This window comes from Aethalodelphis obliquidens, unplaced genomic scaffold (genome assembly GCF_003676395.1).
Source record: "Aethalodelphis obliquidens isolate GAN/ISIS:26980383/991018 unplaced genomic scaffold, ASM367639v1 scaffold26, whole genome shotgun sequence".
NCBI lineage: Eukaryota > Metazoa > Chordata > Mammalia > Artiodactyla > Delphinidae > Aethalodelphis > Aethalodelphis obliquidens.
The window spans coordinates 18,126,082-18,150,343 of record NW_020837970.1 but is presented as its reverse complement, the minus strand read 5'-3'; the positions used below and the strand labels follow the sequence as shown (position 1 = coordinate 18,150,343).

The 24,262-nt window shown below is 44.3% G+C and overlaps 1 protein-coding gene across 2 annotated transcripts in view; it reads right to left on the bottom strand.

Moving 5' to 3' along the window:
- Nucleotides 1-24,262, bottom strand: part of THSD4 (thrombospondin type 1 domain containing 4) — a 576,361-nt gene that overhangs the window by 16,462 nt on the left and 535,637 nt on the right. For both annotated transcript variants that reach the window (XM_027123511.1, XM_027123512.1), the window contains exons 9-11: nt 13,882-14,057; nt 11,375-11,471; nt 6,551-6,826 (exon numbers count right to left, since the gene is read on the bottom strand). In XM_027123511.1, coding sequence (XP_026979312.1) covers nt 6,551-6,826; nt 11,375-11,471; nt 13,882-14,057 — 549 coding nt within the window. The remainder of the gene's footprint in view (nt 1-6,550; nt 6,827-11,374; nt 11,472-13,881; nt 14,058-24,262) is intronic.

Below are 24,262 nucleotides of genomic sequence, written 5' to 3'. Positions count from 1 at the left end.
GAAGAAAAGCCTCAGCAACAGGACGATTCACGCACACACACTCCTCCGTTCCTGAGTTTACACGCAGCTCCTGCACAAGGGCTTTCCTAGGCACCGTCCGGGGCAAAGAGGAGCAGGAATAGTTCCTGCCCTCAAAGGCCTTATAATCTATTTGTGGACATGGTTTGAACATGTTCAGAGGCAGATAAAAACAATTCCCCTAAGAGTTCAAGACAACAAGAAAGATCGATAGGCAGGGGAATGATTATAAAATGAACACAAATAATAACTCCTTGAAGGTTTTCCGCAGACATGAAAGAGAGAGGGTTTTGCAGAGAGAGGGTTGGTTTCGGGTAGCTGTGCACACGTGTGTCTTGGAGGGGGGCTCTGTCCAGGACGCGGAACTGGAACAAAAGTGCATGGCAAACCGGCCTGCAAGAGCCAGGTATGTTGAAGCAGCAGTCAGGTTGGGGCAGAGAAGTAAGAAGATTCAAGAGAGGCTAGAAAAGCAGCTGGCTTCGCCTTTGTAAATCATTTTACACATTCCCCCAGTAAAGGACTGACCCAGTGGAATTTTGGTTATTTGAGTATATGTCTGCCTCCTATGAGATGGTGAGTTTCTAGGGGACAGGACTGGTGCTTGCTCAACCCTGTAACCCCAGTACAGCAGGGGAGGAAGTGCTCCATAAAAGTTTGTTGAGTGAATATTTATCAGCGGTCTAACATTTGTTTTTGTTACTTTGCTAAAAAAAAGATACTGACTGCCTAAGTTTTTTTGTATGTTTTAAATGCACAGCCTCATGTTTCATACTTAATAAGGCATAATCTATTTTGGAGAAACAGTCAAAGTTTGTTCAGTGAAATTTTCTAGCTCTCAACTGGAAAAAACAAAACCAAAACTGATTCAATTCGGCCTGCCTCTCTCTCTCTCTGCTACCCCCTGGTGGCAGCACTGAAGTATTACTACTGGGTGTTTACAAAGAACCGTAACTGGGGGAAGGCGCAACCCGAGCGTCTGGAGTGTAAGATGCTTTTTCATAAATGACTGTGCACCCACTCCACCCACCCCCGGCCCCAGTCTAGGCCAGTAGCTGAGTCCTGCTGGGTAGAACACGGGCATTTAGCCTACAGCTTTGTCTCAGTTCTGTTGCTAATTGGCCAGGCATTTAGAGTTTCTCAACTTCAACTTGCTATAATTTTAATTGTAACTAGAGGGATAACTTTGAATGTGTCTCTAAATATTTCAGTAGCCACGAAGTGTTCCAATGCTTCTTTAAGCTGATTTTGTGGGACACACCGAGCCAGAAGGTAGTTCTTGTAAAAAACATGACAGTTTGTAAGACAGTTTTGAATCAGAAACAATCGTTTGTTTAAACTACTATGGGTGTAAACATTTACAATGCAGCTATAACTTGAGACCATTATTTTAAAATAATGTTCCAATTAAGCATAATTATTAGCTGAGTAAAAAGCAGTACTACGCATAGCACAGGGAGATCAGCTCCGTGCTTTGTGACCACCTAGAGGGGTGGGATAGGGAGGATGGGAGGGAGACGCAAGAGGGAGGAGATATGGGGATGTATGTATATGTATAGCTGAGTTACTTTGTTATACAGCAGAAACTAACACACCATTGTAAAACAATTATACTCCAATAAAGATGTTACAAATAAAAGCAGTACTGGCTATAAAATTAATGGGAAGCAAAAACTTTTGTGGAATTAAATTTTGTCCGGTAACATATCTGCTTCCATTAAGAAGAGATTTTTAATGAAATTCAGCAAACATTAAGGACATTGTGCTGAGTTACAAAGATGAATAAGATTCAGTTCACAGCTTCCAGGATACTCATTGGGATGCAGTTAATAAGGGCTTAAGTAAAAATTTTATTATTCAGCCCATCCCTTTCCCATCAGACCATGCGGGTTTAACTTTTCTACTTACACGTTTGTGGCTCGGAAGGCAAAAGTAACTACCCCAACTGCTTGGCACTAATGAGGGGGGGATTGAGTATCTTTAGCTGAAAGGATACAAGTTACCCTAGGAATGCTCTGTGCCTTGGAAAGATGGGTCCTGTTTGGGGCTGTGTGCACTTTGGCCACTGCCTGCCTTCCCCCTGGTCCAGTTCCAGCGTTTAGCCAAGGACACAAACTCAGAGGTACTCTTTCTGTCTCCGGTGGTGGGAAAACACTAGATCTATAGTTCTTGACTCCAATGACCGAAAAGGTTTCTTTCTCTGGGTCAGTTTATATTTCTGCAGAAAGGGAGACTATCACTCAGAATGGTACCTGGCCACCTCTTCATTGTCCAAGCATGCCACACAATTAGCCCTCTAAGTGCTACCCAGCAAGAATGGGGTGGGGAGGTCGGGTGCTCGCTGGGCTTCAGGCAGCAGGAACAATCTGGGATCAGTTTGGTTGGGCTGTACGTTCAACGTGTTGATCTAAACAGAAGTGTGTTACGTTGGAGGGGGGACTGTACCATAGGTAATCAGTGGACATTAAAGGAGGTAAGTCAGTGAATTCAGGGGACCGTGTAGAGGTCAGTGAGGCATTGTGGAGAGATGGACAAAATAAGAAGAAAGAAAAAATTAAATAACTCTAGTCTTGGAACGTAAGGGATCAACTGGGCCAAGCCAGGAGCTTGACCAAATAAACAGAGGTCCGGGCAGTGACTGGACAGAGTATGGGCCTCTCTTGTACACCAGTGACAGGGCTCCCCCCCGTGATCATGCTGTCATGATGCTGGAATTTTAATCTGCGAGGCACAGAAATGTGTGGTCTGGTGAGTGTTGCCAGGAAGTGCTGGAGGAGAGTTTGGGAGAGGGTTTGTGTGGGGAAAATGATGAGATCACGAGGCAAGTGGACTTGGGTTGTGCAGAAAAGAGATGGACAGCCCTGGCAGGCTCAGAATTTCTTGGTCACGGCACACTTGTCACTACCACTGATGACCATGAGATGAGCTAAATGTTTTGTGCATCCACACTGCCTCCCTGCCCTGACATCTCTGAGGCCATCGCTGGCTGGGAGCAAACCTTAGAGGGAGCCAAGGGGTCCCTCCACCATGCCTGGTACAGAACAGATACAGACTGTTGAATGACCACCTGGATGAGTCCAGTGAACACAAGGCTGGGTGAGCAGCACGCAGGGTGCATGGCAAATGGCACATGCTCTTGTCCTTGTCCCACTCTGTCCACAATGCAATGCCTTGTGGTCTCCAGACAGGCCTACATCTCATCCTACTGGAAAGGCTGGGCCAGGCTGTCTTTAAAGACATGAAATGGAGGACACTCTTCTATACATGCCACCCTTGATATCAAACCACATAACGACCATCTTTATCCTTTCACCTAGTTCTGAGTTATCTGTTTTCACCTGATCTCACTTAGTTCTGAGTGTATCTCTTTCAGTTAGCAGGCATCACACCACTACCTAAATGGCAGACTATTTCAGCACTATCAAAATACTTTCTGGGGGCTTCCCTGGTGGCTCAGTGGTTGGGAGTCCGCCTGCCGATGCAGGGGACACGGGTCCGTGCCCCGGTCCGGGAGGATCCCACATGCCGCGGAGCGGCTGGGCCCGTGAGCCATGGCCGCTGAGCCTGCGTGTCGGGAGCCTGTGCTCTGCAACGGGAGAGGCCACAGCAGGGAGAGGCTCGCGTACCGGAAAAAAAAAAAAAAAAAACCTTTTGATCCTGGGCTCCTATGTCAAGTACATTTCATTTCACACTGCTTACCTCTATGGCGTCATGGACAGATCCTCACTAAACTGATTTTGGCCTTAATGCATAATTATCTCTAGCTTTCTGCCTCTTTTAAGACACACTTAACAGGCATTTAACTTTCCCTCATAAGGCTTATAAGAGAAGTTGGCACAATGACTCTCCAGTTCACATTCTCTGCGCAAGTATTAAGTATAAGCACAATAAAACCTCCATAAATCAGCACTCCAGTTATGAAGCCATCATGGAACCAGCAAAGATTCCAGGCAGGAAGGGCTCCAGACCCCAAGAGGAACCAAAGACTTAAATTCGATTCTCAAAAGCCACTAAGTCAGTGCTCTTATGAAAAAGATAAAAGCGTTAAAGGTGGTCGTGAAAGATTTTTCCATGTGTTGATTTTGCCATCGTTTCCAAGTTTTGTACTCTCAGACGCAAGTCTTTTGAAGAAAAGGAAAAAAATTCCCCAAACCAATACGCTGGAGGTATGTTTCCCAGTTGCAGAAACTCCTCAGGGATACAGCCTCTGTTTCTATGGTAACCTGCCCTCGAAGAACAGGTGTTTTACAGTCACAAATAGCACTTTACTACAAGCAGGAGGCTATCACCATGTATGTGAAGGAAATCATGACTGCACAGTTATACATATCCTTGCAATGAGGATCTAAGGCACCTGGAACAGAAAAGCAGCATCAATTTCCAACCCAGGTGCAGAACATCAGGTCAGGGGTTTCTGGACACCACATTCCACATCTATCTTGCCTTTGAGTGTTCAAGGACACAGGACCATGAGTCCACATCACAGTCCAGACTGATACTGACCCTTTTACACACAGCCAGGCTTTGCTTCAAGCCTATCACAACTCTGCTGCTTTATTTTTATAAATTTATTTATTTTATTTTTGGCTGCGTTGGGTCTTCGTTGCTGCACGCGGGCTTTCTCTAGTTGCGGCAAGCGGGGGCTGCTCTTCGTTGTGGTGTGCAGGCTTCTCACTGCAGTGGCTTCTCTTGTTGTGGAGCACGGGCTCTAGGCGGGCGGGCTTCAGTAGTTGTGGCACGAGAGCTCTGTAGTTGTGGCTCGCGGGCTCTAGAGTGCAGGCTCAGTAGTTGTGGCGCTCGGGCTTAGTTGCTCCGTGGCATGTGGGATATTCCCAGACCAGGGCTCGAACCCATATCCCTTGCATTGGCAGGTGGATTCTTAACCACTGCGCCACCAGGGAAGTCCACAACCCTGCTTTATTTAAATTTCACCTAGACTCCACCTTTCCCCCTAAATCCTATTACTGGATCTTTTCTTGCCGTTGGAGAGATGCCCTATGCTCCCACTGGTGTGTGGTCCCCTTTGCTGCATAAACTGACTTCGTTAGGCTACAGCCTTGCTCCAGGTGTTCTGAGTTGATTGGTCTTAAGATAATGGGACAAATACAGGATTAAGAATTTACTGAGGAGGAAGAATGGAGCTGTGGAGTGTAAAAGCTAGCTAACTAACACTGCAAGCTCCCAAAGCATTCTTTTTTTCTGAAATCCTTAGATCTGAGAATGACTTTTTTTTTTTTTTTTTTGCGGTACGCGGGCCTCTCACTGTTGCGGCCCCTCCCATTGTGGAGCACAGGCTCCGAACGCGCAGGCTCAGCGGCCGTGGCTCACGGGCCCAGCCGCTCCGCGGGATGTGGGATCTTCCCGGACCGGGGCACGAACCCGTGTTCCCTGCATCGGCAGGCGGACTCTCAACCACGGCGCCACCAGGGAAGCCCTGAGAATGACTTTTTTTTGTTTTTTTTTTGCGGTATGCGGGCCTCTCACTGTTGGCGGCCTCTTCCATTGCGGAGCACAGGCTCCGAACGCGCAGGCTCAGCGGCCATGGCTCACGGGCCCAGCCGCTCCGCGGGATGTGGGATCCTCCCGGACCGGGGCACGGACCCGTGTCCCCTGCATCGGCAGGCAGACTCTCAACCACTGCGCCACCAGGGAAGCCCGGAGAATGACTTTTGAATGGCATTTGTGTAAGTGTTCCACAACCTTGACTCATACGTCAGCTTGTAAATCTTGAACTAGGTGAGTGTATTCTCTGATCATTAATGAACACGCTGTGCGGGAAAGGGTTAACTCAGCAGGCCTGAGTTGCTCAGACCCTGCATATTCCAAAGAGAGACCTGTATTCAGGACTGGTCCTTGACCAGGGCTGGAGACAACCTCAGAACCCTTGGAATATTCTGCTGATAAGAGTTTTTCTATGCCAGAGATCTTGGGTTGCGCTCTGTCAGTTTGACAAGCTAGTTTATGACAACAATGTGATTTCTGTGAATGCCTGTCTTTGCATGCCTGAGGTCTTAGGCCATGTTGTATTAGTTTGACCTCTGGGGTGCTAAAGGCTGAGTAGCTAATGTGGGACCTACAGGCCTACGTGATTGAATCTCATTAAATCCCCTGGACACCAAAGCTGGAGTGAGCTTCTCTGGTTGGCAATACTTGGCTTATGTACAATATTGTTGAGAGAACCAAGTGCATCCCTGTGCCACTCTACTGGGAGGGGATACCTGGAGGCTGGCGCCTGGTGTGTCCTGGACTTTGTCACACGTGCTTCTCCCTTTGCTGATGCCAATCTGTAGCCTTTCACTGTTAGAACTTGGAACCATGAGCACAGCAGGTTTTCTGAGTTTTCTAAGTCCTTCGGGTGGATCACCGAGCCTGAGGGTGGTCTTTGGGAACCCCCAACACAGCCTCACACTGACGAGCAATCTCACAGTCAGGCTCAAGGAGGGGAAGCTTTGCCACGTGCCTGGGGCCTACCTGCATGTTCCCCACTCCTGCTCGGGGATCTGCAGAGACCCTCCTAGCCCGCACATGAGCTCACCTTTCCCGCAGGTTGTCGAGCACTCCGTTGTCCCCAGCTGTTTCCAGTTGTGATCCCGGCTCCGCCGTGGGGTCTGTGGTGCTGGTGGTACCACATTGTCCGGCCGGTGGGGAGAGAATCTATCAGGATGCCTGACCGGGAAGGTCTGTGCTGATTCCGAGGTGAATATTTCAGGTGCCCCACCGTGCACGTCTGCCTTCTCTTCATCCCCCTCTTTCCCTTCTCCCTCCTGCTGGTTCCCCGCTTCTGGTACCAGCTGGCCGTTGAAGGGCTCCCCTAGGAGAGGCAAGTGCACACACCACAGAAGATGGGTTTGGACGGTGAGTTGTAAAGAGGCGATGGCTCCAACATTAGAAATTAGGTAGCATGAGATCATTTCTAATTCAGAGCACATATATTTAAAAGAGGCAGATGTTAATTTCCCTAATATTAAAAACATTATTAAAAATGAATAAGACAAAGATGAACATCACAGTAGGGAAAGTGGGCAAGGCACAGGGAGAGGCAATTTCTTTTCACATGAGAAGAAATACACACAGTCAAAAGTCACACAGCGCTCAGCTTCCTTCCTAATTAAAGAACTACATGAGAAAGCAACTAACAACAGCAACTCTATTTACCTAACAAGAAACTTTGGAAACCCTTAAATCCCTAAACCCCTCACTGAAGGTGCAGGAAAACACACTTTTGCACACTGGGTGAGCCTGCAAACACACGCAAAGTTTTGGAGGGCAACTTGGCAATATCTCTCTAAATTTTAAATGCACGTACCTTTTGACCTAGGGATTCAGTTTCCAGGACAATTGTCATACAAATATTCTCATTCTTTTATATAAAGCGGTATGTATAAGTATGGTTACTAATTTGAAACAGCAAAACAGTAAAGTGAACTTAAATGTCTACCAGTGGTAGTGGTTCAAATAAATTATACTACAACCAAGAATGAAATATTATGCTATTTTTTAAAAGAATGAAGCAAATACATGTGACATGGAGATATGACCCATAGGTTGTTTAGTGAAAGAGAAAACCACAGCAGCAATTCAGTTTGTATGTACATACACAGATGTGGCTGGACACTTTTTGAGAGACTAATTTTTTTTTTTTTTGGCCACATTGTGCAGCATGTGGGATCGTAGTTCCCTGACTGGGGATCAAACCCATGCTCCCTGCATTAGAAGCTCCGGACGCGCAGGCTCAGTGGCCATGGCTCACGGGTCCAGCCACTCCGTAGCATGTGGGATCTTCCCGGACCGGGGCATGAACTCGTGTCCCCTGCATTGGCAGGCGGACTCCCAACTACTGCGCCACCAGGGAAGCCCAGAAGAGCAGAGTTTTAACCACTGGACCACCAGGGAAGCCCTTGAGAGATTAATTTGTGTTTTGTTCTTTATCTCTGTTCCTCCTCCTCTCCTAGTCCAAGTGGCCAAGTTCTTAGATTTTCTTGTCTGAGATTTTTGCAGGAGTGAAAGTGAAAGGTGCAGGAAGTTAACAGCTCTTCCTTCCCACAGGGAAAGCCTGAGCTCCCAGTAAGGATAACAGGTCCCAGAGGGGCCAGCCCAGGGAAAGGAGGAGGGAAAAGTGGAGAAAGCGCTTTCTGAGAGACAGAGAGACAGAGAGAGAGAGATCTCCAAAGTGAAGAGTGGCAGGTGTTTGAGGTCTTGGGTTTCCTGAGCACCACAGACCTGCCAGACAGGTATCTTTCCTCTATCTGGGGTGTGTGTGGGAGCCCCCAGATTGACTGAGATTGAGTTACTCTACCAGTTTCAGAGAAGTTTCAAATTGAGGTTAGATTTATGTTGGCTTATGGAAAAGACTGGCATGTGATGTTCCTGGCACACTTAGATTGTAGACAAATATTGAAACTGGCCACATACATGTTTGTATATGTACGGAAAGGGCTGGGTAGGGTCCCACCAAATTGTAAAGAGAGATTCCCTCTGGGAAGCTGGGAGAGAGCTGAGGTTGGGAATACTGCTTTTTTTAAAAATAGACATATATATATAATATAAAATACGTATATTAATTAGAGCAGTTTAGGTTCGCAGCAAAATCAAGTGGCAAGTCTAGAAAGTTCCCGTATCTCCTGCCCCACACATGCACAGCCTCCACCAACAACATCCCACACCAGAGTGGTACGTTTGTTATAACTGATGAGCCTACACTGACACATCCTTATCATCCAATGTCCATAGTTTACACTAGGGTTCACTCTTGGTGTTGTACATTCTGTGGGTTTTGACAAATGTGTGACATCTATCGACCATTGCAGTATCACACAGAATAGTTTCACTGCCCGAAAATCCTCTGTGCTCTGCCTATTCATCCCTCCCTCCCCTCTAATCCCTGGTAACCACCGATCTGTTTAATGTCTCCATAGTTTTGTCTTTTCCAGAATACCGTACATACATACTTGGAATCATACAATATGCAGACTTTTCAGACTGGCTTCTTTCACTTAGTAATATGCAGTTAAGATTCCTACGTGTCCTTTCATGGCTTGATAGCTCATTTCTTTTTAACACTGGATAATATTCCATTGCCTGGATATACCACAGTTCCTTTATCCAAATTTACCTACTGAAAGACATCTTGGATGCTTCTAAGTTTTGGCAGTCGTGGAGCAGTTGCGTTTTACTTTACATATTTCTGTTTTGATTGAATAGTGTTCAAGCATTCATTAGTTTAATATAAAATAAGGAGGCAAATTCTAAGGTTACTATAAACTGCAGTTAAACCTTAGAGCTTTCTCTACTCTTTCAGCAGCACTTTCTTATTTAGTCGGCTACTTATAATACTTCATGGTTTAAAATATTATATGCAAATTAAACGAATAGAATCAAGACCAGCATACTGATATAAAGGAAACTGTCCAAGATGTTATCAGATAAAACATTTTAAAATCTTTTATGTACCTTATAGGTACCGGGCACTGTGCTAGGATGGACACCTAATTTATTCAATACCTTCCCCCTCCCACATAAAACCTTTGAGGGTATTTTTTCCCTCTCTATTTTGTAGACTGTGAATGTGTTCAGAGAAGTTACTGACTTGCCTGAGGGCACACAGCAAGAAAGTGGCAGAATTGAATTCAAGCTCTGGCCTCCTGACTCCACTGATACGGTGGATGAAGCCTGGTCCAGATTGCCTCTCCTCACCAACTCTTTACAGCTGACCCCTCCTGGCCTGCCCTGTCCCCGGCAGCTGATCCCAGAACCACACGCTACCCATTAGCTGAGACTCGTCATCATCCTACATGATTTCAAATAGTCTGTCCAATTGTCCTTATAAATCAGCATCAGTAATCTCAGTCTTTCCCCATCTGAACTTGGTTTCTCAGACTGTATATTGCTCCTGGAAATGGCTTAAAAATTCTTTCAGGCTGAGTGTGCTGACTTGGAGTTTGGACAACACATGCACCCCACGTGCCGGTGGCTCCTCCCCGACCTGTAACAATCAGATAACCTGGTTATCCAATCGGCAGCCCAGAGGAGGATGTACGGCCAGGTCTCACACCTGTCCCCTCACTTCCTAGGACAGGTATTGGACCAGGTCACCTGTAGGCAGTGTAATAAGCACAGGGGCTAGTGACCCAGGCTGACCTGAGGTCATTGTGGGACCTGGGCAAGTAACTCAATCTCTCTAAGCTTCCATTTCCTTACTCTTAAAATGGGGCTAATAACAGTACCTCCCTCTGAGCACAGTTGTGAGAATTTGCAGAGTTAGTCTATGTGAAGGGCCCAGCAGTGTCTGGCACATAGCGAGGACTCTGCGCGTGAGTGATTATGAGCGATTCGTATTAATATTTCTGCAGACCCTTCTGTCTGAAAGATGGAAAAGACAGTCTCCATTTGGGTGGTGGGCTCCGTCACCATTCGGTAAAGAAATATCAGCCTGGGGTTGTGCTATACCCAGCAGAGGCAAGCATAGCTGCTGGCTCTGTCAGCAGAGCCCACAGGGAAGAGGTGGATTGTTAGGTGTGAATTCATTATTCTTTTCTTACAGGTGAAAGCTGTGTTCGCAGAAGCAGAAGGGGACCAAGAGAAAAGGCATGTGGTGGACAGAATAATGGCCCTCTGAAGATGCCTGTGTCCTGATATCTGGAACCTGGGATGTGTTATTTTATACTGCAAAAGGGATTTTGCAGATGTGATTAAGTTATCCTGGATTTTGAGATGGAGAGATTATCCTGAATTATCTGGCTGAGCTCAATGTAATCGGAAGGGTCCTTATAAGAAAGAGGCAGGAGAAGGAGAGATGCCAGAAGAAGAGGGTCAGAGGCAGAGAGAGATTTGAAGGTGCTATTCAGCTGACTTTGAAGACGGAGGAAGGGGCCATGAACCAAGAAACGCAGGTGGCCTCTGCTGAAAAAGGTAAGGAAACTGATTCTTTCCCAGAGCCTGCACAGGGAGCACAGCCTGCCAACACCGTGATTCCCGCCCAGCAAAACCCATTTTGCACTTCTGACCTCCGGAACTATAAGACAGTGAATTTGTGTTGCTTTATGCTCCTGAGTTTAAAGTCATTTGTTAGAGCAGTGATAGGAAACTAATATAAAAGACATTTCAAAATGTTGAACTGGAAAGACAGACTGAGAATGTTCACTTCATTTTTGAACCAAGTGAATGAAACACTCTTATCAGTGAGGGCTCAGGCAAATGGTGAGGCATCCTCTGATATCAAGGCCCACTGACTCTGAAATATGTGTCCATGGGTTTTCTCTGTGTTGACCGAGAGACAGAGGGCAGATACACAAGAAGAAGAGAGAAAGGGCGTTAAAAGGAAATGATCCGGAGTGACCGGCAGCAAAACCAGAAATTTTACCTGGTCTCCTGTGAGGCAGCACCTGTGGGCTGATGGCATTGTTCCCCATGATTACGTACTCGTAGTGGACTCCTGGGTTAGGCTGCTGGTGTATCATCTGACGACACAAAGGTCAATGTCACTGCACTGGCACACATGCATATCCCCTTCCTGCTGGCTTTGGGCTCAATGGTGTAAGTGGCACTAACTATAAATGAGTGGACTGATTTACAACTAATAATATTAGCGGACTGGTGACACACTAAACGAAAGCTATTTCCAGATGGCTTTTTGCTATCTGCTTTTGAAGAATGAAGAACGTAGTCTTTGAGAGAATAAGAAGAAAACTAGGTTGAAAGTCAAGATTTTATAAATTTTAAACAGGAAGATGGGAGCAATGGTAGGGAATCTTTCTGTCGGCTCCCAACCATCCTCTACCATTGCTTAGATTTTCCTCATGGTCCTCAAAATATCCAAAATAGACACTTAAGTTTTCACTACAGAGAACCCGTTTGAACACTAGGTGGCGAGACAGAGTCATGTAAGGAAGGGCCAGACCTCTGGCAGCGTCGCCCCGAGATCCCCCAGGTTCCTCCCAAGTCCTCTACCTGGCCCGGGAGGCTGACTCAGGAAGGGTCTGACCCAACCCTCTCCCTCATTGACTCTCTGGGTCCCATCCCCTCTCATCCATGGAAAGTTCCAGAACCACAGCGAGATAAGGTGAGGAAAACAGGTATAAGGGCAGTAAGTCTCCTTGGGTCCTATTCTCTCTCAGGGACCCATGACAAAAGCTGCATAGGGCTGTGGAAGTCAGCAATTAAACATTGTCCGGGACAAGTACACGAAACAAACCAGCATGGCTCAGCAGAATAAATCCCTCCCTATTGGCTTTGGAGCACAAAATCCTTTGTGCTCATGGCTTTCCTGGAGGGAAGCAGGGTGGTGGGTTAAATGGAGCTGCGGAATGCAAATCTGCAGTGAAAATACGAGCCAGGCAAGGAGACAGGTCACGCTGTGATATTTCTGTCTCTACTGCTTTACGAAGGGGTTCTCCTCTTTACCCTCTGGGTCACCTAGAGCAAGTCCCTCAATCTCATGGTTTTCGATTTCTTCATCTGGAGAAGCAGGAGGTGAGAATCCAGTTGATCTCTGAGGTCCTGTTAGCTACAGGCATTCTCTGAGTCACTCCTGCATGGGTGGGTCCTGTTTGGTCCATGAGGGTGTCTATTCCACCCAGTTACACCATCAGCCTTTACCCCTTCCCTACGTGTGAAACGTGGCCTCCTGTCTAGAAATCACCCAACAGAAGGCGGACATGAGAACCCCTGGGCCCCCTACATCCAGGAACCATGGTGGGGAGCAGAGAACCCCCGAGGGACACGGTGGTGTGACCACAGGTCCTTGCTGTCTACTCCTAGTCCCCTCACTTCTCTTTTCACACAATCCAACAGTCATTCTGGGGCCGGAAAGCCTTCCCCCCTCTACTGTGCCTCTTCCGTGTGAACATTCTGCCAGTGCAAACCTTGTCCCATTTATGAAATTATTACTGGCCACCACAACCCAGACCACCCATAGTGGGCCTTTAACAACCTGAGTTTTTACCCCTAATGCCATTCGAAACTTACCCGGAGACCAACACCAGCTGGACAGTCTATAAAAAAATATTCAGAATGAGCTGTAACAAGACTTCCTTTGTAGTTTCTAGTCCATGAGCCACTAGGCCCAAAGGGAATGAACATGTAACTGTATAGTTAGACAAGTCATATTTATAAAATTCGAACTCGGCAAATATCAAGTAGACCAGCATGGCTTTGGAGATGGTGAGAGAATATATATCTATGGGTGAGCACATTCTTTTTTATCAAAACGTGATTTTGAGCTTTTATTTCCGGTCCCCTTTTATTTCCTGATCTTTTTAAGAAGATTGGATTCTAGTGGTTTCTTTTAAAAAATAAGGACCATTTTTAACTCCGGGGCAACTTAATACTTTAGTTTCTTGTCAAAGAAATCAAAGTTCTGTCTTCTGCGAAGCAGGGAACGACTGGTAAATCTCTATATTGTTACTCCAAGCTTTATTGTGTCATCTGGAGTACTCTGGAGTTCTTGTTTCTTCACTTGCTTTAATAGAATTTGAAGAGGGCTGGGAACTGTGAGTGGTCTCGTCTTGCTTTCTTTTGCCGTAAAAAGAAAACACGCCAAATTAGCACAGGAGGAAAGTGCCTGGAGGAGAGCCAATGCTCATGAAATAAAGGGTATGTTTTGCCTCTGATTTGGTTCAACAAGTAAAATTGGTTTTACTGGCTCAATAAACGCTGAGGGTAATAAGCATCTGGGAGAGTTTAAGGTTTCTATGAGCTAGGTACATTCGGAGGTGAGGGGCAGAGAGGAATGCCAAGCATGAAAGGGCACCCCAAAAGGCGCCGCTCAAACGGTCTTACTGAGCAAGGGCAATATTTGTTGTTTATTTGTTCTAAGTGTGGTCCTGAGAAGCAAGAAGATACAAAATCCAGGCAAGAGTTCAAACTCACATAGACATCCAAGATCTCATTAGTGGGACCTTCGGCCAAAAAGGACTCTCCGGCAGTGCTCGAAATCTCATTTGGTCGCTTGTATGTGAACATGGTCCCTCCTCCTTCATATTTTCCAGGCCGGTCAATTGCCCAGTTCCCGTTGATGATGGAGCGGCCAGAACGACTTCGCAAGGCTGTTGAGAAAAATGAGAGTCCTCAGGTAAGCCCAGGTGTGCACAAGAAACTGACTGCCCCCTACTTGCTGGCTTATTCATTCATCGGGTTTGTCATTATGATCGACTATGTGCAGGGCACTGGCCTAGGCCCTGGAACAGGATGAGGCATCTAGATCACAGCCCTTCGGGCTTCATCACTTCTTCAACCCACTTCAATCCCTTCTACCACTTGGACTTAGTCTAGAAAGGAAGGGTGGGCGTGGTTAGGAGAGAAGAATGTGGAAAATGAGAGAAAGGAGAAAGTTAGAGGTGGAAGATAAGGGGGCGGGGAAGGGAAACTGTGTTCTATCCCATTATCTAGGTGAGAGGTTGCACACTGGCAGCTCATGAGCTGCTTTTGGCCCACAAATGGAATTAGTTTAGCCATTGTAGTGTTCTTTTTTTGTAAATAATTGAAACCAAATTTAAGAATTGGGAGATCTCACATAAAAATTTTAGAGTTCTAGCTTCTCTTGTAAAACAAGAAGACATGTTAACCTTGGCTCCACATTCTCTCATGGCAGAGTCATGGAGCTGAGGAGGACTGCCTCTATTAGATGGGGCCTGCGTGCTCTGGCTTGCCCTACTCCCCACCGCTCCCTAGTGATCCCCAACACTGAGGCTAAGTCTCAGTTTATTACCCATTTATTTATGAATATAGATTATTTATTCTGTTTATGATCATGCTGAATTAATATTTTCCTTATAGAATAGAAAATTTCTTAAAATTCTTCCTACTGGTATGTCTACTAAAAGTGGCAAAGCTAAAGACAGGCTAAAAGGGTCACAGGACTTTCTCCTACTTGGTCATCTTCATTCATTTGTATTATCTGACTTCTGTGGACTTTTGAGGGTGTAGCTATGTACCTACTCCCACATACACTGTCAGAATTCATCTTCACAACATTGCTAAGCGGATGTGCATCCTCATCTTTCAGAACATGGTTCAAGTCTGAGAAGGAAGTTGTTCAAGTTCATGAAGACAAGTGACAGAACTGCTATTTGGAGTCCGATAACAGTGGACTCAGGAGGGAGGTAAGAACGGAGAAGAGGGGCAAGGAACAAGGTGTTAGAGTTATTGAGAGAAGAAAGGGCAGCATCTGAGAGCAGACCTGACTCCCTTAGACATTTGGTACCTTGAAACCCACAAGCGAATGGCAAATTGGATTTAAAGGAGATCCCATTTTAAGTGGCATGGTCAACAGTGGGCCTGTGACAGTCACTGGCTCTGTGTACTTTCAATTTACATAGTTACTAAACTTAATTTTTTTACAATGTATTTTGAAAAAAATTTACACATAAACGAAAGTAGTGAGAACGGCATAATAAACCTCCATGTACCCATCCCATCACCCAGCTTCAATAATTATCAACTCCTGGCTTAGCTTTTTTCACTTTGCAAATCCCAGACACTATTTATCCTTACAGTTTTCAGTAGGTGTCTCTAAAATATAAGGACTCTTTGTTTCTTAAAGCCAGTTTCAGCAGCGTTTTCTACAATGGGCCTTCCCAGGCCTGCAGAGTCAGAAGCTGCTCTGAGAGGTGGAAGAGCCCCCAGGGTTGAGGTGGCCTCCCCTGCAGACGCTATCCCTGGCTGGCTTGTTGCCATGGCTCCTGGGAGACCACAGCTGTGGAACATCAAATACCAAATTAGAAAATCACTTCAGCTTACTGAGTGGCAAGGAAGGGTCAAGAGTAGAGACTGAGGATGAATAGGTTTGGGGCTGTTTTCTCTCAAAACCACACTTCTTGAGAGTGGTCCATATGGTGTCTCTGTGTTTTCACTTCCCATTCATTTCTCAATCATCTCCAGTCTGACTCCTGCTCCCATTATTTCACTGTAACAATTCAAATGAACGTCACCAGGACCTCCATGTTGCCCATTCCAATGGGCATTTTCCAGCCTTCCTCTTATTAGATGTCTCAGCAGCATTTGGCACTACTGGCTGCTCCATTCTATTTGAAACCTTCTTTCACTGGTTTCTGGGACACCTCGCTCAGCTGGTTTTCCTCCTGCTCTCGGGCTGCTCATCTGTTCTTTCTTTTTTTGTCTCATCTTTCTCTACTCGGCCATTAAACGTTAGTGTTCCTTAAGGCTTCAGAGTAGAGCTGATTTGGGTGCTGTACTCCTTTCATGGGTGATTGCATCTTTGCCCATGGCTTTAATTACTATATTCCAGTGACTTCCATATTTATGTCTCCAATCCAGACTTTTCCTCTGGTCCCAGGCTTATGGGATTTTAGTTCCCTGACCAGGGATTGAACCCAGGCCCTCAGCAGTGAGAGTGCGGAGTCCTAACCACTGGACCACGAGGGAACTCCCTGGTCCCAGACTTTTATATCTAATTAGCTATTTGACAGCTTCACTCAGATGTGTTGTGTAAGCCTGAATTCATCCTTGACCTCTTCCAGTATTTCTTTTTTTAACTGAAGTATAGTTTATTTACAATATTATATTAATTTCAGGTTTACGGCATAATGATTTAGTATTTTTACATATTATACTCTCTTTCCTCTCCCCTTTGGTAACCTCTAGTTTGTTTTCTATGTCTGTGAGTCCATTTCTGTTTTGCATATACATTCATTTATATTATTTTTTTAGACTCCACATATAACTGACATCATATAGTGTTTTTCTCTGTCCTACGTATTACACTTAGCATAATATTCTCTAACTCCATTCATGTTGCTGCAAATAGAAGAATTTCATTCTTTTTATGGCTGAGTAATATTGTATATATATATATGTAATGGAATATATAATATATATATATATATATATATCTCACACATCTTCTTTATCCATTCATCTGTTGACAGGCACTTGGTTTGCTTCCATATCTTGGCTATTGTTAATAGTGCTGCTATGTCCATTCATCTTTTTGAATTAATGTTTTAGTTTTTTTTTGATGTATACCCAGGAGTAGAACTGCTGGATCATATGGTGGTTCTTATTTCAGTAAATGGTATCACCATCCATCTAATTAGGAACCTAGGAATCATCCTGGACACTTCCTCCCTTCCTTATCCCTTATATGCCATCCATCATCACATTTTATTTGACCTTCTCCATATTTCTTGAACTCATCTACTTCTTTTTTTTTTTTTTTTTTTTGCGGTACGCGGGCCTCTCACTGTTGTGGCCTCTCCCGTTGCGGAGCACAGGCTCCGGATGCGCAGGCTCAGCGGCCATGGCTCACGGGCCTAGCCGCTCCGCAGCATGTGGGATCTTCCCGGACCGGGACACGAACCCATGTCCCCTGCATCGGCAGGCGGACTCTCAACCACTGCGCCACCAGGGAAGCCCTCATCTACTTCTCTTCATGTCCACTGTCATAATCCAGGGCCAAGGTACCATCAGATTTCATATGGACTAACTCAAAAACCTTCTGACTGGTCTTCCTGTTTACCTTCTTTTCAGCCAGAGTGATCTTTTCAGAATGCAGATTTGATAACCAACTGTGGCTCAAAATCCTTCAATACTTTCTATTTCTCTAGGAGAAGAACCCCTCAATCATCAATGGGGTCAGGGCCCAGGTGATGTAGTCCAGCCTCATCTTGTGTCACTGTTATTCTACTCTCTGTGCTCTGATCCCTGGCCTTCTTTTAGCTCATCTGATACATCACATTCCCTCCAAAATGCTGTTCCTTCTTCCAGAAATGCTTTCCCTAACCACAAATCCTATTTGTTCTTTAGATGTCAGCTACTTCAGGTAATCTTCTCCTACCCTCAGTCCAGGTCTCTCTCTTCTCACATGCTCTAAGAGATGCAAGAGCCTTTCCTTCAGGGCACTTAACTCAGTCTGTACATACACCCATTCAGAGCATGACTTGGTTAATGTTTGTGTCCCAGTATTGTAAGCTCCCAAAGGGCAAAGACAGTGGTGTTTCCTCACCAACAATGGTGAGCTCTAGTGCCCAGCATACTGCTCACCATGTAGTAGGAACTTAATACTTACGGAATGCAAAAATATCTAGTAGAAAAAGGCAACAGCTCAAAAGAAAGACAGGCAAAGAATGATAAATAGGCAATGCACAGAAAACCAAATACAAATTCCACAAGCAAATGAAAAGATGCTCCACCTTACTTATAATTTAAGAAATGCAAGTCAGAACCACAATGTAATATTCTTGACCCACCAGATCAGCAAATGTTTAAAAAATTTAATACTGCCGGAATTGACATATGCGCAAACAAGCAAGCACCCATGACATTGCTGGTGGGAATGTAAACCGATTCAACCTTGGAGGGCAGTTTGGTTACAATCTGTTCTCAGGTCAAGAGGATGTTTAAATGCCCATCCTCTTGACGTGAGCATTGTACTCCTAGGAAACTACTTGAGGGCTATCCTTCTAAGTATACAAAAGTGTTTTTAATAAGGATAGTCTCTGCAGACTGTTTTAACTTGAGAAAAACTAAGGCCAACCTAAATATCCATTAGTAGAGGATTGCTTATGTAAATTGTCACCCTGGATAATCATGAAATGGAATATCATGTGGCCCTAAAAATGATGAGGCAGGTCTGTGTACGTGGGTATGAAAAGAACTCTGTGATACATTAAAAAAAAATTTTGTTTTTCTTACTTGAATACTTTTTCATTTTGGCCGCACAGTGGGCATGTGGGATCTTAGTTCCCTGATCAGGGGTCGAACCCGTGCCCCCTGCAGTGGAAGCATAGAGTCTTAACCACTGGACCGCCAGGGAAGTCCCTGTGATATGCTTTTAAATAAAAACATATACATAAAACGTGTAGACACACACAGAAAACATTTCAGGGAAAGATGGTTCTAAAACTGTTAACATTTGGGGACAGGAACCGGGGTTTAGGTTGGGATGGGAGATTAGAAGGGAGACATTTATTTCCCATTTTATATCTTTTTACTACCATTTAAAATTTTTTTTACCATATGCATATATTACTTTCTTTAAAGCTTAAAATTTTTAATTAATATAAAGGACAAGGTACTACAGAAATACTACTAAGGGATATAAAGATTTTCCCTTTTTTTTTTTTTACAGCTTCTCCTTAAAAGACCATTCAGAACATCAAGAGCTCAGAATTAAGGTAGGTTCTGGCTAAGATTTTATTGCTTTTAATGGCAGTATTGTAGAAGAGGTTATTATCTGGAAACCAAAAAGTCCATTAAAGAACATTTGAAGTACTGTATGGGAGAGAGCATCAAAGGCCCCCCAGGAAATGAAACATTGGGATCCTGAATCGTTTTACCATCCACTACTGTTACCTGTACATTCCCTCTAAAGGTTTAGATGAATCTTTAATCATATAATAGCAAAGCATTAAAAAAAAAAAAGCCACATCAGATTTTTAGTAAACATGGTCCTGATTCCATATGCCCACAGGTTAGCTTCTGAAATAGCTCCAAAACTAGCCCCCATCTGGCCTGGCCTTGCATATTGAAAACAGCTGCATCTACAACTTCTGTGCCTGTAAGCAGTTCCAGAGCTATTAATGGTGTCCAGAGCTAGCCCACAAAAAGGTGCAGGTGACTCATGGTTCTTGCTAATGAGTGTGTTCACTAAAGGTCTAGCTTTGGCAAAGCCTATTCGAAAGGCAACTTCACAACTACGTCAATAAGAGGAAATCTCTATTCTTGTTAGACATTTGGGTTTTATTCCAGTTTTAGTTGACGACGCTGAGCATATATATTTGGCCTAAACTATCTGCACCAATAATGCCTTTCTCCAAGGTTTGTATAGGAATTGCTAATATGTCCAAGCCCTGCTTCTCATATACCTTATCCCACCATCTTATTTTATTTTATTTATTTATTTCTGGCTGCATTGGGTTTTTGTTGCTGCATGTGGGGGGCTTTCTGTAGTTGCAGTGAGCGGGGCCTACTCTTCCTTGTGGTGCACGGGCTTCTCATTGTGGTGGCTTCTCTTGTTGAGGAGCACGGGCTCTAGGCGTGCGGGCTTCAGTAGTTGTGATGCATGGGCTTAGTTGCTCCGCGGCATGTGGGATCTTCTCGGACTAGGGCTCGAACCCGTGTCCCCTCCACTGGCAGGCAGATTCTTAACCACTGCGCCACCGGGGAAGCCTTATCCCACCATCTTAATGCCCACTGTTGATGACCCAATCACTGGCTTCCAAAATCAAATAAAGAAGGTGGTTTCCTTACAGCAAACAGATCACTGTGATCTAGATGTCTGTTTCTTCCCTTGGAAATGAAGCTTAAGTTCCTCCTATTAACAAAATTCCAAGCTTCTTAATGTTTCACCCATTCTTAGAAGCTGTTAGGGAAGCAGCGCAACAAACTTAAGGGTGAAGGGGTCAGACGTCACTGGCCACTGCCGTGATGTAGCTGAAGGTTTGGAGTCCTGCCATTTTCGGTCTGGTCTATGAGCTTCCACAGAAGCCCACATAAGGGCATGATCCCAACTGAGTCTCAGAATATTTCAGCTAATCTAGAGACCCTGAAAATGGAACACAACTATTCACTTCATACTACCACCATGGAGGGGTCTGTCAATTACATCTTTACTTTCACCAGCTTCCAAGTGAAATTTAGCATTCCTTCTATTATAACTGTAGGCAACACACCATAACAGTATTAGCAGTACTGTGGCTTTGTCACCAATAGAAATCACTTGTCTATTCACAAGACATTATGGATGTTACAGATATTATGAAATATTGTTAAATAACTCATCACTATTTTAGAATTACAATAGTTATTAGACCCTCCATGAGATCGCCTATTTTAATGTTAAAGGAGCATGTTACTATGTATAGTAAAAATTGGTTTTCTAAAGTGTTTTGATAATTAGGTATAACTGGTTTCCTTTGGATTTTTCTGTATCTTATTTTATGGATTTAAAAACATTATTCTGAGAAGGTATCCATAGACTGCCAAGGGAGTCCACAGCACATGAAAGTGGAGAACATCTGGTCTAGTGATTATGGTTTTCAAAACACAAATGAACTCATAATATGAATGCCAATCCTATAGGGCAAGCAGGACACGTATTATCCTTATCATACAGATGAGGAAATAGGTTCAGAGAGATTAAGTTGTTTGCTCAAGGTCACAGACTATTCGGTAGCATTTAGGACTTGGACGTTGATGCTCTAATTCCACATTCATGCAATTACACCAGTAATCCTCAAAGTGTGGTCCTTGGACCAGCATCCCCGGAAGCTGGTAGATAATGTAGGTTCAGGCCAGCTGAATCAGAAACATGGGTGAGGTCCAGAATTCAGGTTTCGCAAGCCCTCCAGGCGGTTGTGGTACATTTAAAGTTGGAGAAGCACTACACACCTTCCTGCCCTCCTCTCTTATTTTTGAGTCCTGATCAAAAGAGAAGGATTCTCAGTCGAGGGAGAAATGGTTTCACTTCTCATATACTGGCTTTGCCTGGGCAAAAGGGCCCACACTGAGAGGAGGGGAGCAAAAGGTCCAGTCTGGGGGTTGACACCTATGTTCCTTCCACCCTATCCCTGAAGCTCTCTCCATAGCACTCTCCCACCCTGTCTTCGAGCATTTAGGATTCCCAGAGCTGACTTTTCCATGGATTTCAAGTTACCAGTAAGCAATCCCAGAGGACACCTATCATCGCGTGACTTTACACACAAAGCATAAACCATTAAGGGTTTGGATTGTGATTAACCCTTGGGGTGTGTGTGTAGAAGACAGTCCAATTCAACTCAACAAAAAATTATATCAAGACACTGAGTAAGCCCACGTAATGTACTGTTAAATCCTTTGATGCACAATTTTTTCCCCATTTTCCCATTACTGACACTGGATGTGTATTACAACAGAAAAGCAGTAGTTGTCAGGCAGATGATTAAGTTCTGATAGAGTTGTCATTTCCTGAACACATGTGAATTTGGTCCGATTCAGTCATTCCAGTTGAGTTAATTGCATTGGCAGCCCAAGTTATAGCTGTATTAAATTAAAAAAATAGGATATAACTCACATATAGTAAAGTATTTAAATGATAAGTTTATAGCTTGAATTTTTTAATATTTGTATTACGCCTGTGTTACTACTACCTGGATAAAATACAGAACATTCCAGCCCCCCACAAGGCTCCTTCCGGTCCCCACAGAGTCTTTACCCCATCCTCGTAAGTCTCGCATGTTGCCACTACTCTGCCGTCTAGAGCCACAGTTTCCCTGTTTATGAATTTCATATAAATGGAATAATAACATACATATTCTTTTGCATTGGACGTCTTTTACTTAACTTGATGCCCGTGAGACTCATCCACTTTGTTGCATTTATCAGTAGTTCATTCTTTTTCATAGCAATTTAGTATCATATAAATATGCCATGATTTACTTTTCTATTGTTGATTGACTTTTGGGTGTTTCCAGTTCTTGGCTCCTTTGGGTAAAGCTGCTATAAAACATTCTTGTATGTTTTTGGTGGACATAAGTTCTCACTTCTGTTGGGAATATACCAGAAGTAGAATTGCTGTGTTAAAGGCATAGGTATGCTTAGTTGCAGTAGGCACTGCCAAACATTTTTCCAAAGTGGCTGGACTTCTTGTTGGGATCCGGGGATCTCACCGTGGAAAAGGAGGCGTACAAATATGGAATGGGGGAAGGCAACACAGAACACTGTGGGGCATGGATTTAAATTTAAGATATCAGTGTGAATTCATAATTTTGAAATCATGGATATGTAGGTATATGTGCATGTTTATATGTACACCGTATATATGTATACGTATGTGAGTATATGTATTTTTGTTATGTGTTTGCTACATACATGCATATATTTCCTAGCTCTGTCTGCTAAGAGGGTTAAGAAGCAGAGACACCCCACTAGCAATAAGCATACCCTGCACCTTAATCTTGGTCTCTAATACCATTCCCCATGAAAAGGCACCCTTATTTGGAGAAATGACTAGTTCCAGGGATGGGGCACGGTAGGTATAAGATAAGCCTGGAAGTAAGGAAGTGTTCACAAAGATGATGGGGACATGTCACAAGGACATAGGAGTCACCTTGAAGAAGCTCCTATTGGCCACATCTGAGACAGTTTGAGCACCCAAATAAGTATGGTAACAAATTACAAATTACTGAAAGAAAAGGAAATTCATGAGCTCATACCAATAATAAGTAGATAAATAAATACATGGGGGAGAAGGGAGGGCTCTTGCTTATGAAAAATTTCAAGGGCCGACTGGTAAATATAGAGAGTGCTGGAGTTGGAAAATCATTTTGCAATCGTCATGGTAAAGATTGGATCAGCCAGAAATCATCAACACACACTAAACCTTGGGGGGGAATTTTGATGTGGAGCAATATATTCCAGTGGTCTTGTCAGCCCCTCAGACTGCTTATTAGTTGCAAGGGAGAAAAAGAAAGGGTAATTATCCAGTGAAGAAACTGGGCAACACTTTACCAGGTGATCAAAATTAACAGCACCAGTGAGAAAAGGTAAACACTGTGTATCTCCTGACGTGGTACCTTGCAAAGGGCGCACCACCTCTAACCCAGGGTTCAGCTGAGAGTGTATAACTTTACTCTAGTCACGAGAAACATCAGACAGCGAGGAACACTTAAATTTTTTTAAGGGTGGGGGACTGTATTCTTAAAAAATGTCAATACGATAAAAGACAAAGTCTGTGGAAACATTAGAGATTAAATGAGGAGAGGGAGAAATGTCAAATGAATGCAGTACCTAGCCTAGATTTGCTCCTGAACTGGAGGAAGAAAAGTGCTACAAAGGACATTATTAGATCAATTGACAAAACTGGAGTATGGACGGTAAATTAAATACTGGTAAATTTTATCTTTATTGGGGTATAACTGCTTTACAGTGGTGTGTTGGTTTCTGCTTTATAACAAAGTGAATCAGTTATACATATACATATGTTCCCATATCTCTTCCCTCTTGCGTCTCCCTCCGTCCCACCCTCCCTATCCCACCCCTCCAGGCGGTCACAAAGCACCGAGCTGATCTCCCTGTGCTATGCGGCTGCTTCCCACTAGCTATCTACCTTACGTTTGGTAGTGTATATATGTCCATGCCACTCTCTCGCTTTGTCACGGCTCACCCTTCCCCCTCCCCATATCCTCAAGTCCCTTCTCCAGTAGGTCTGTGTCTTTATTCCTGTCTTACCCCTTATTCATGACTTTTTTTTTCTTAAATTCCATATGTATGTGTTAGCATACGGTATTTGTCTTTCTCTTTCTGACTTACTTCA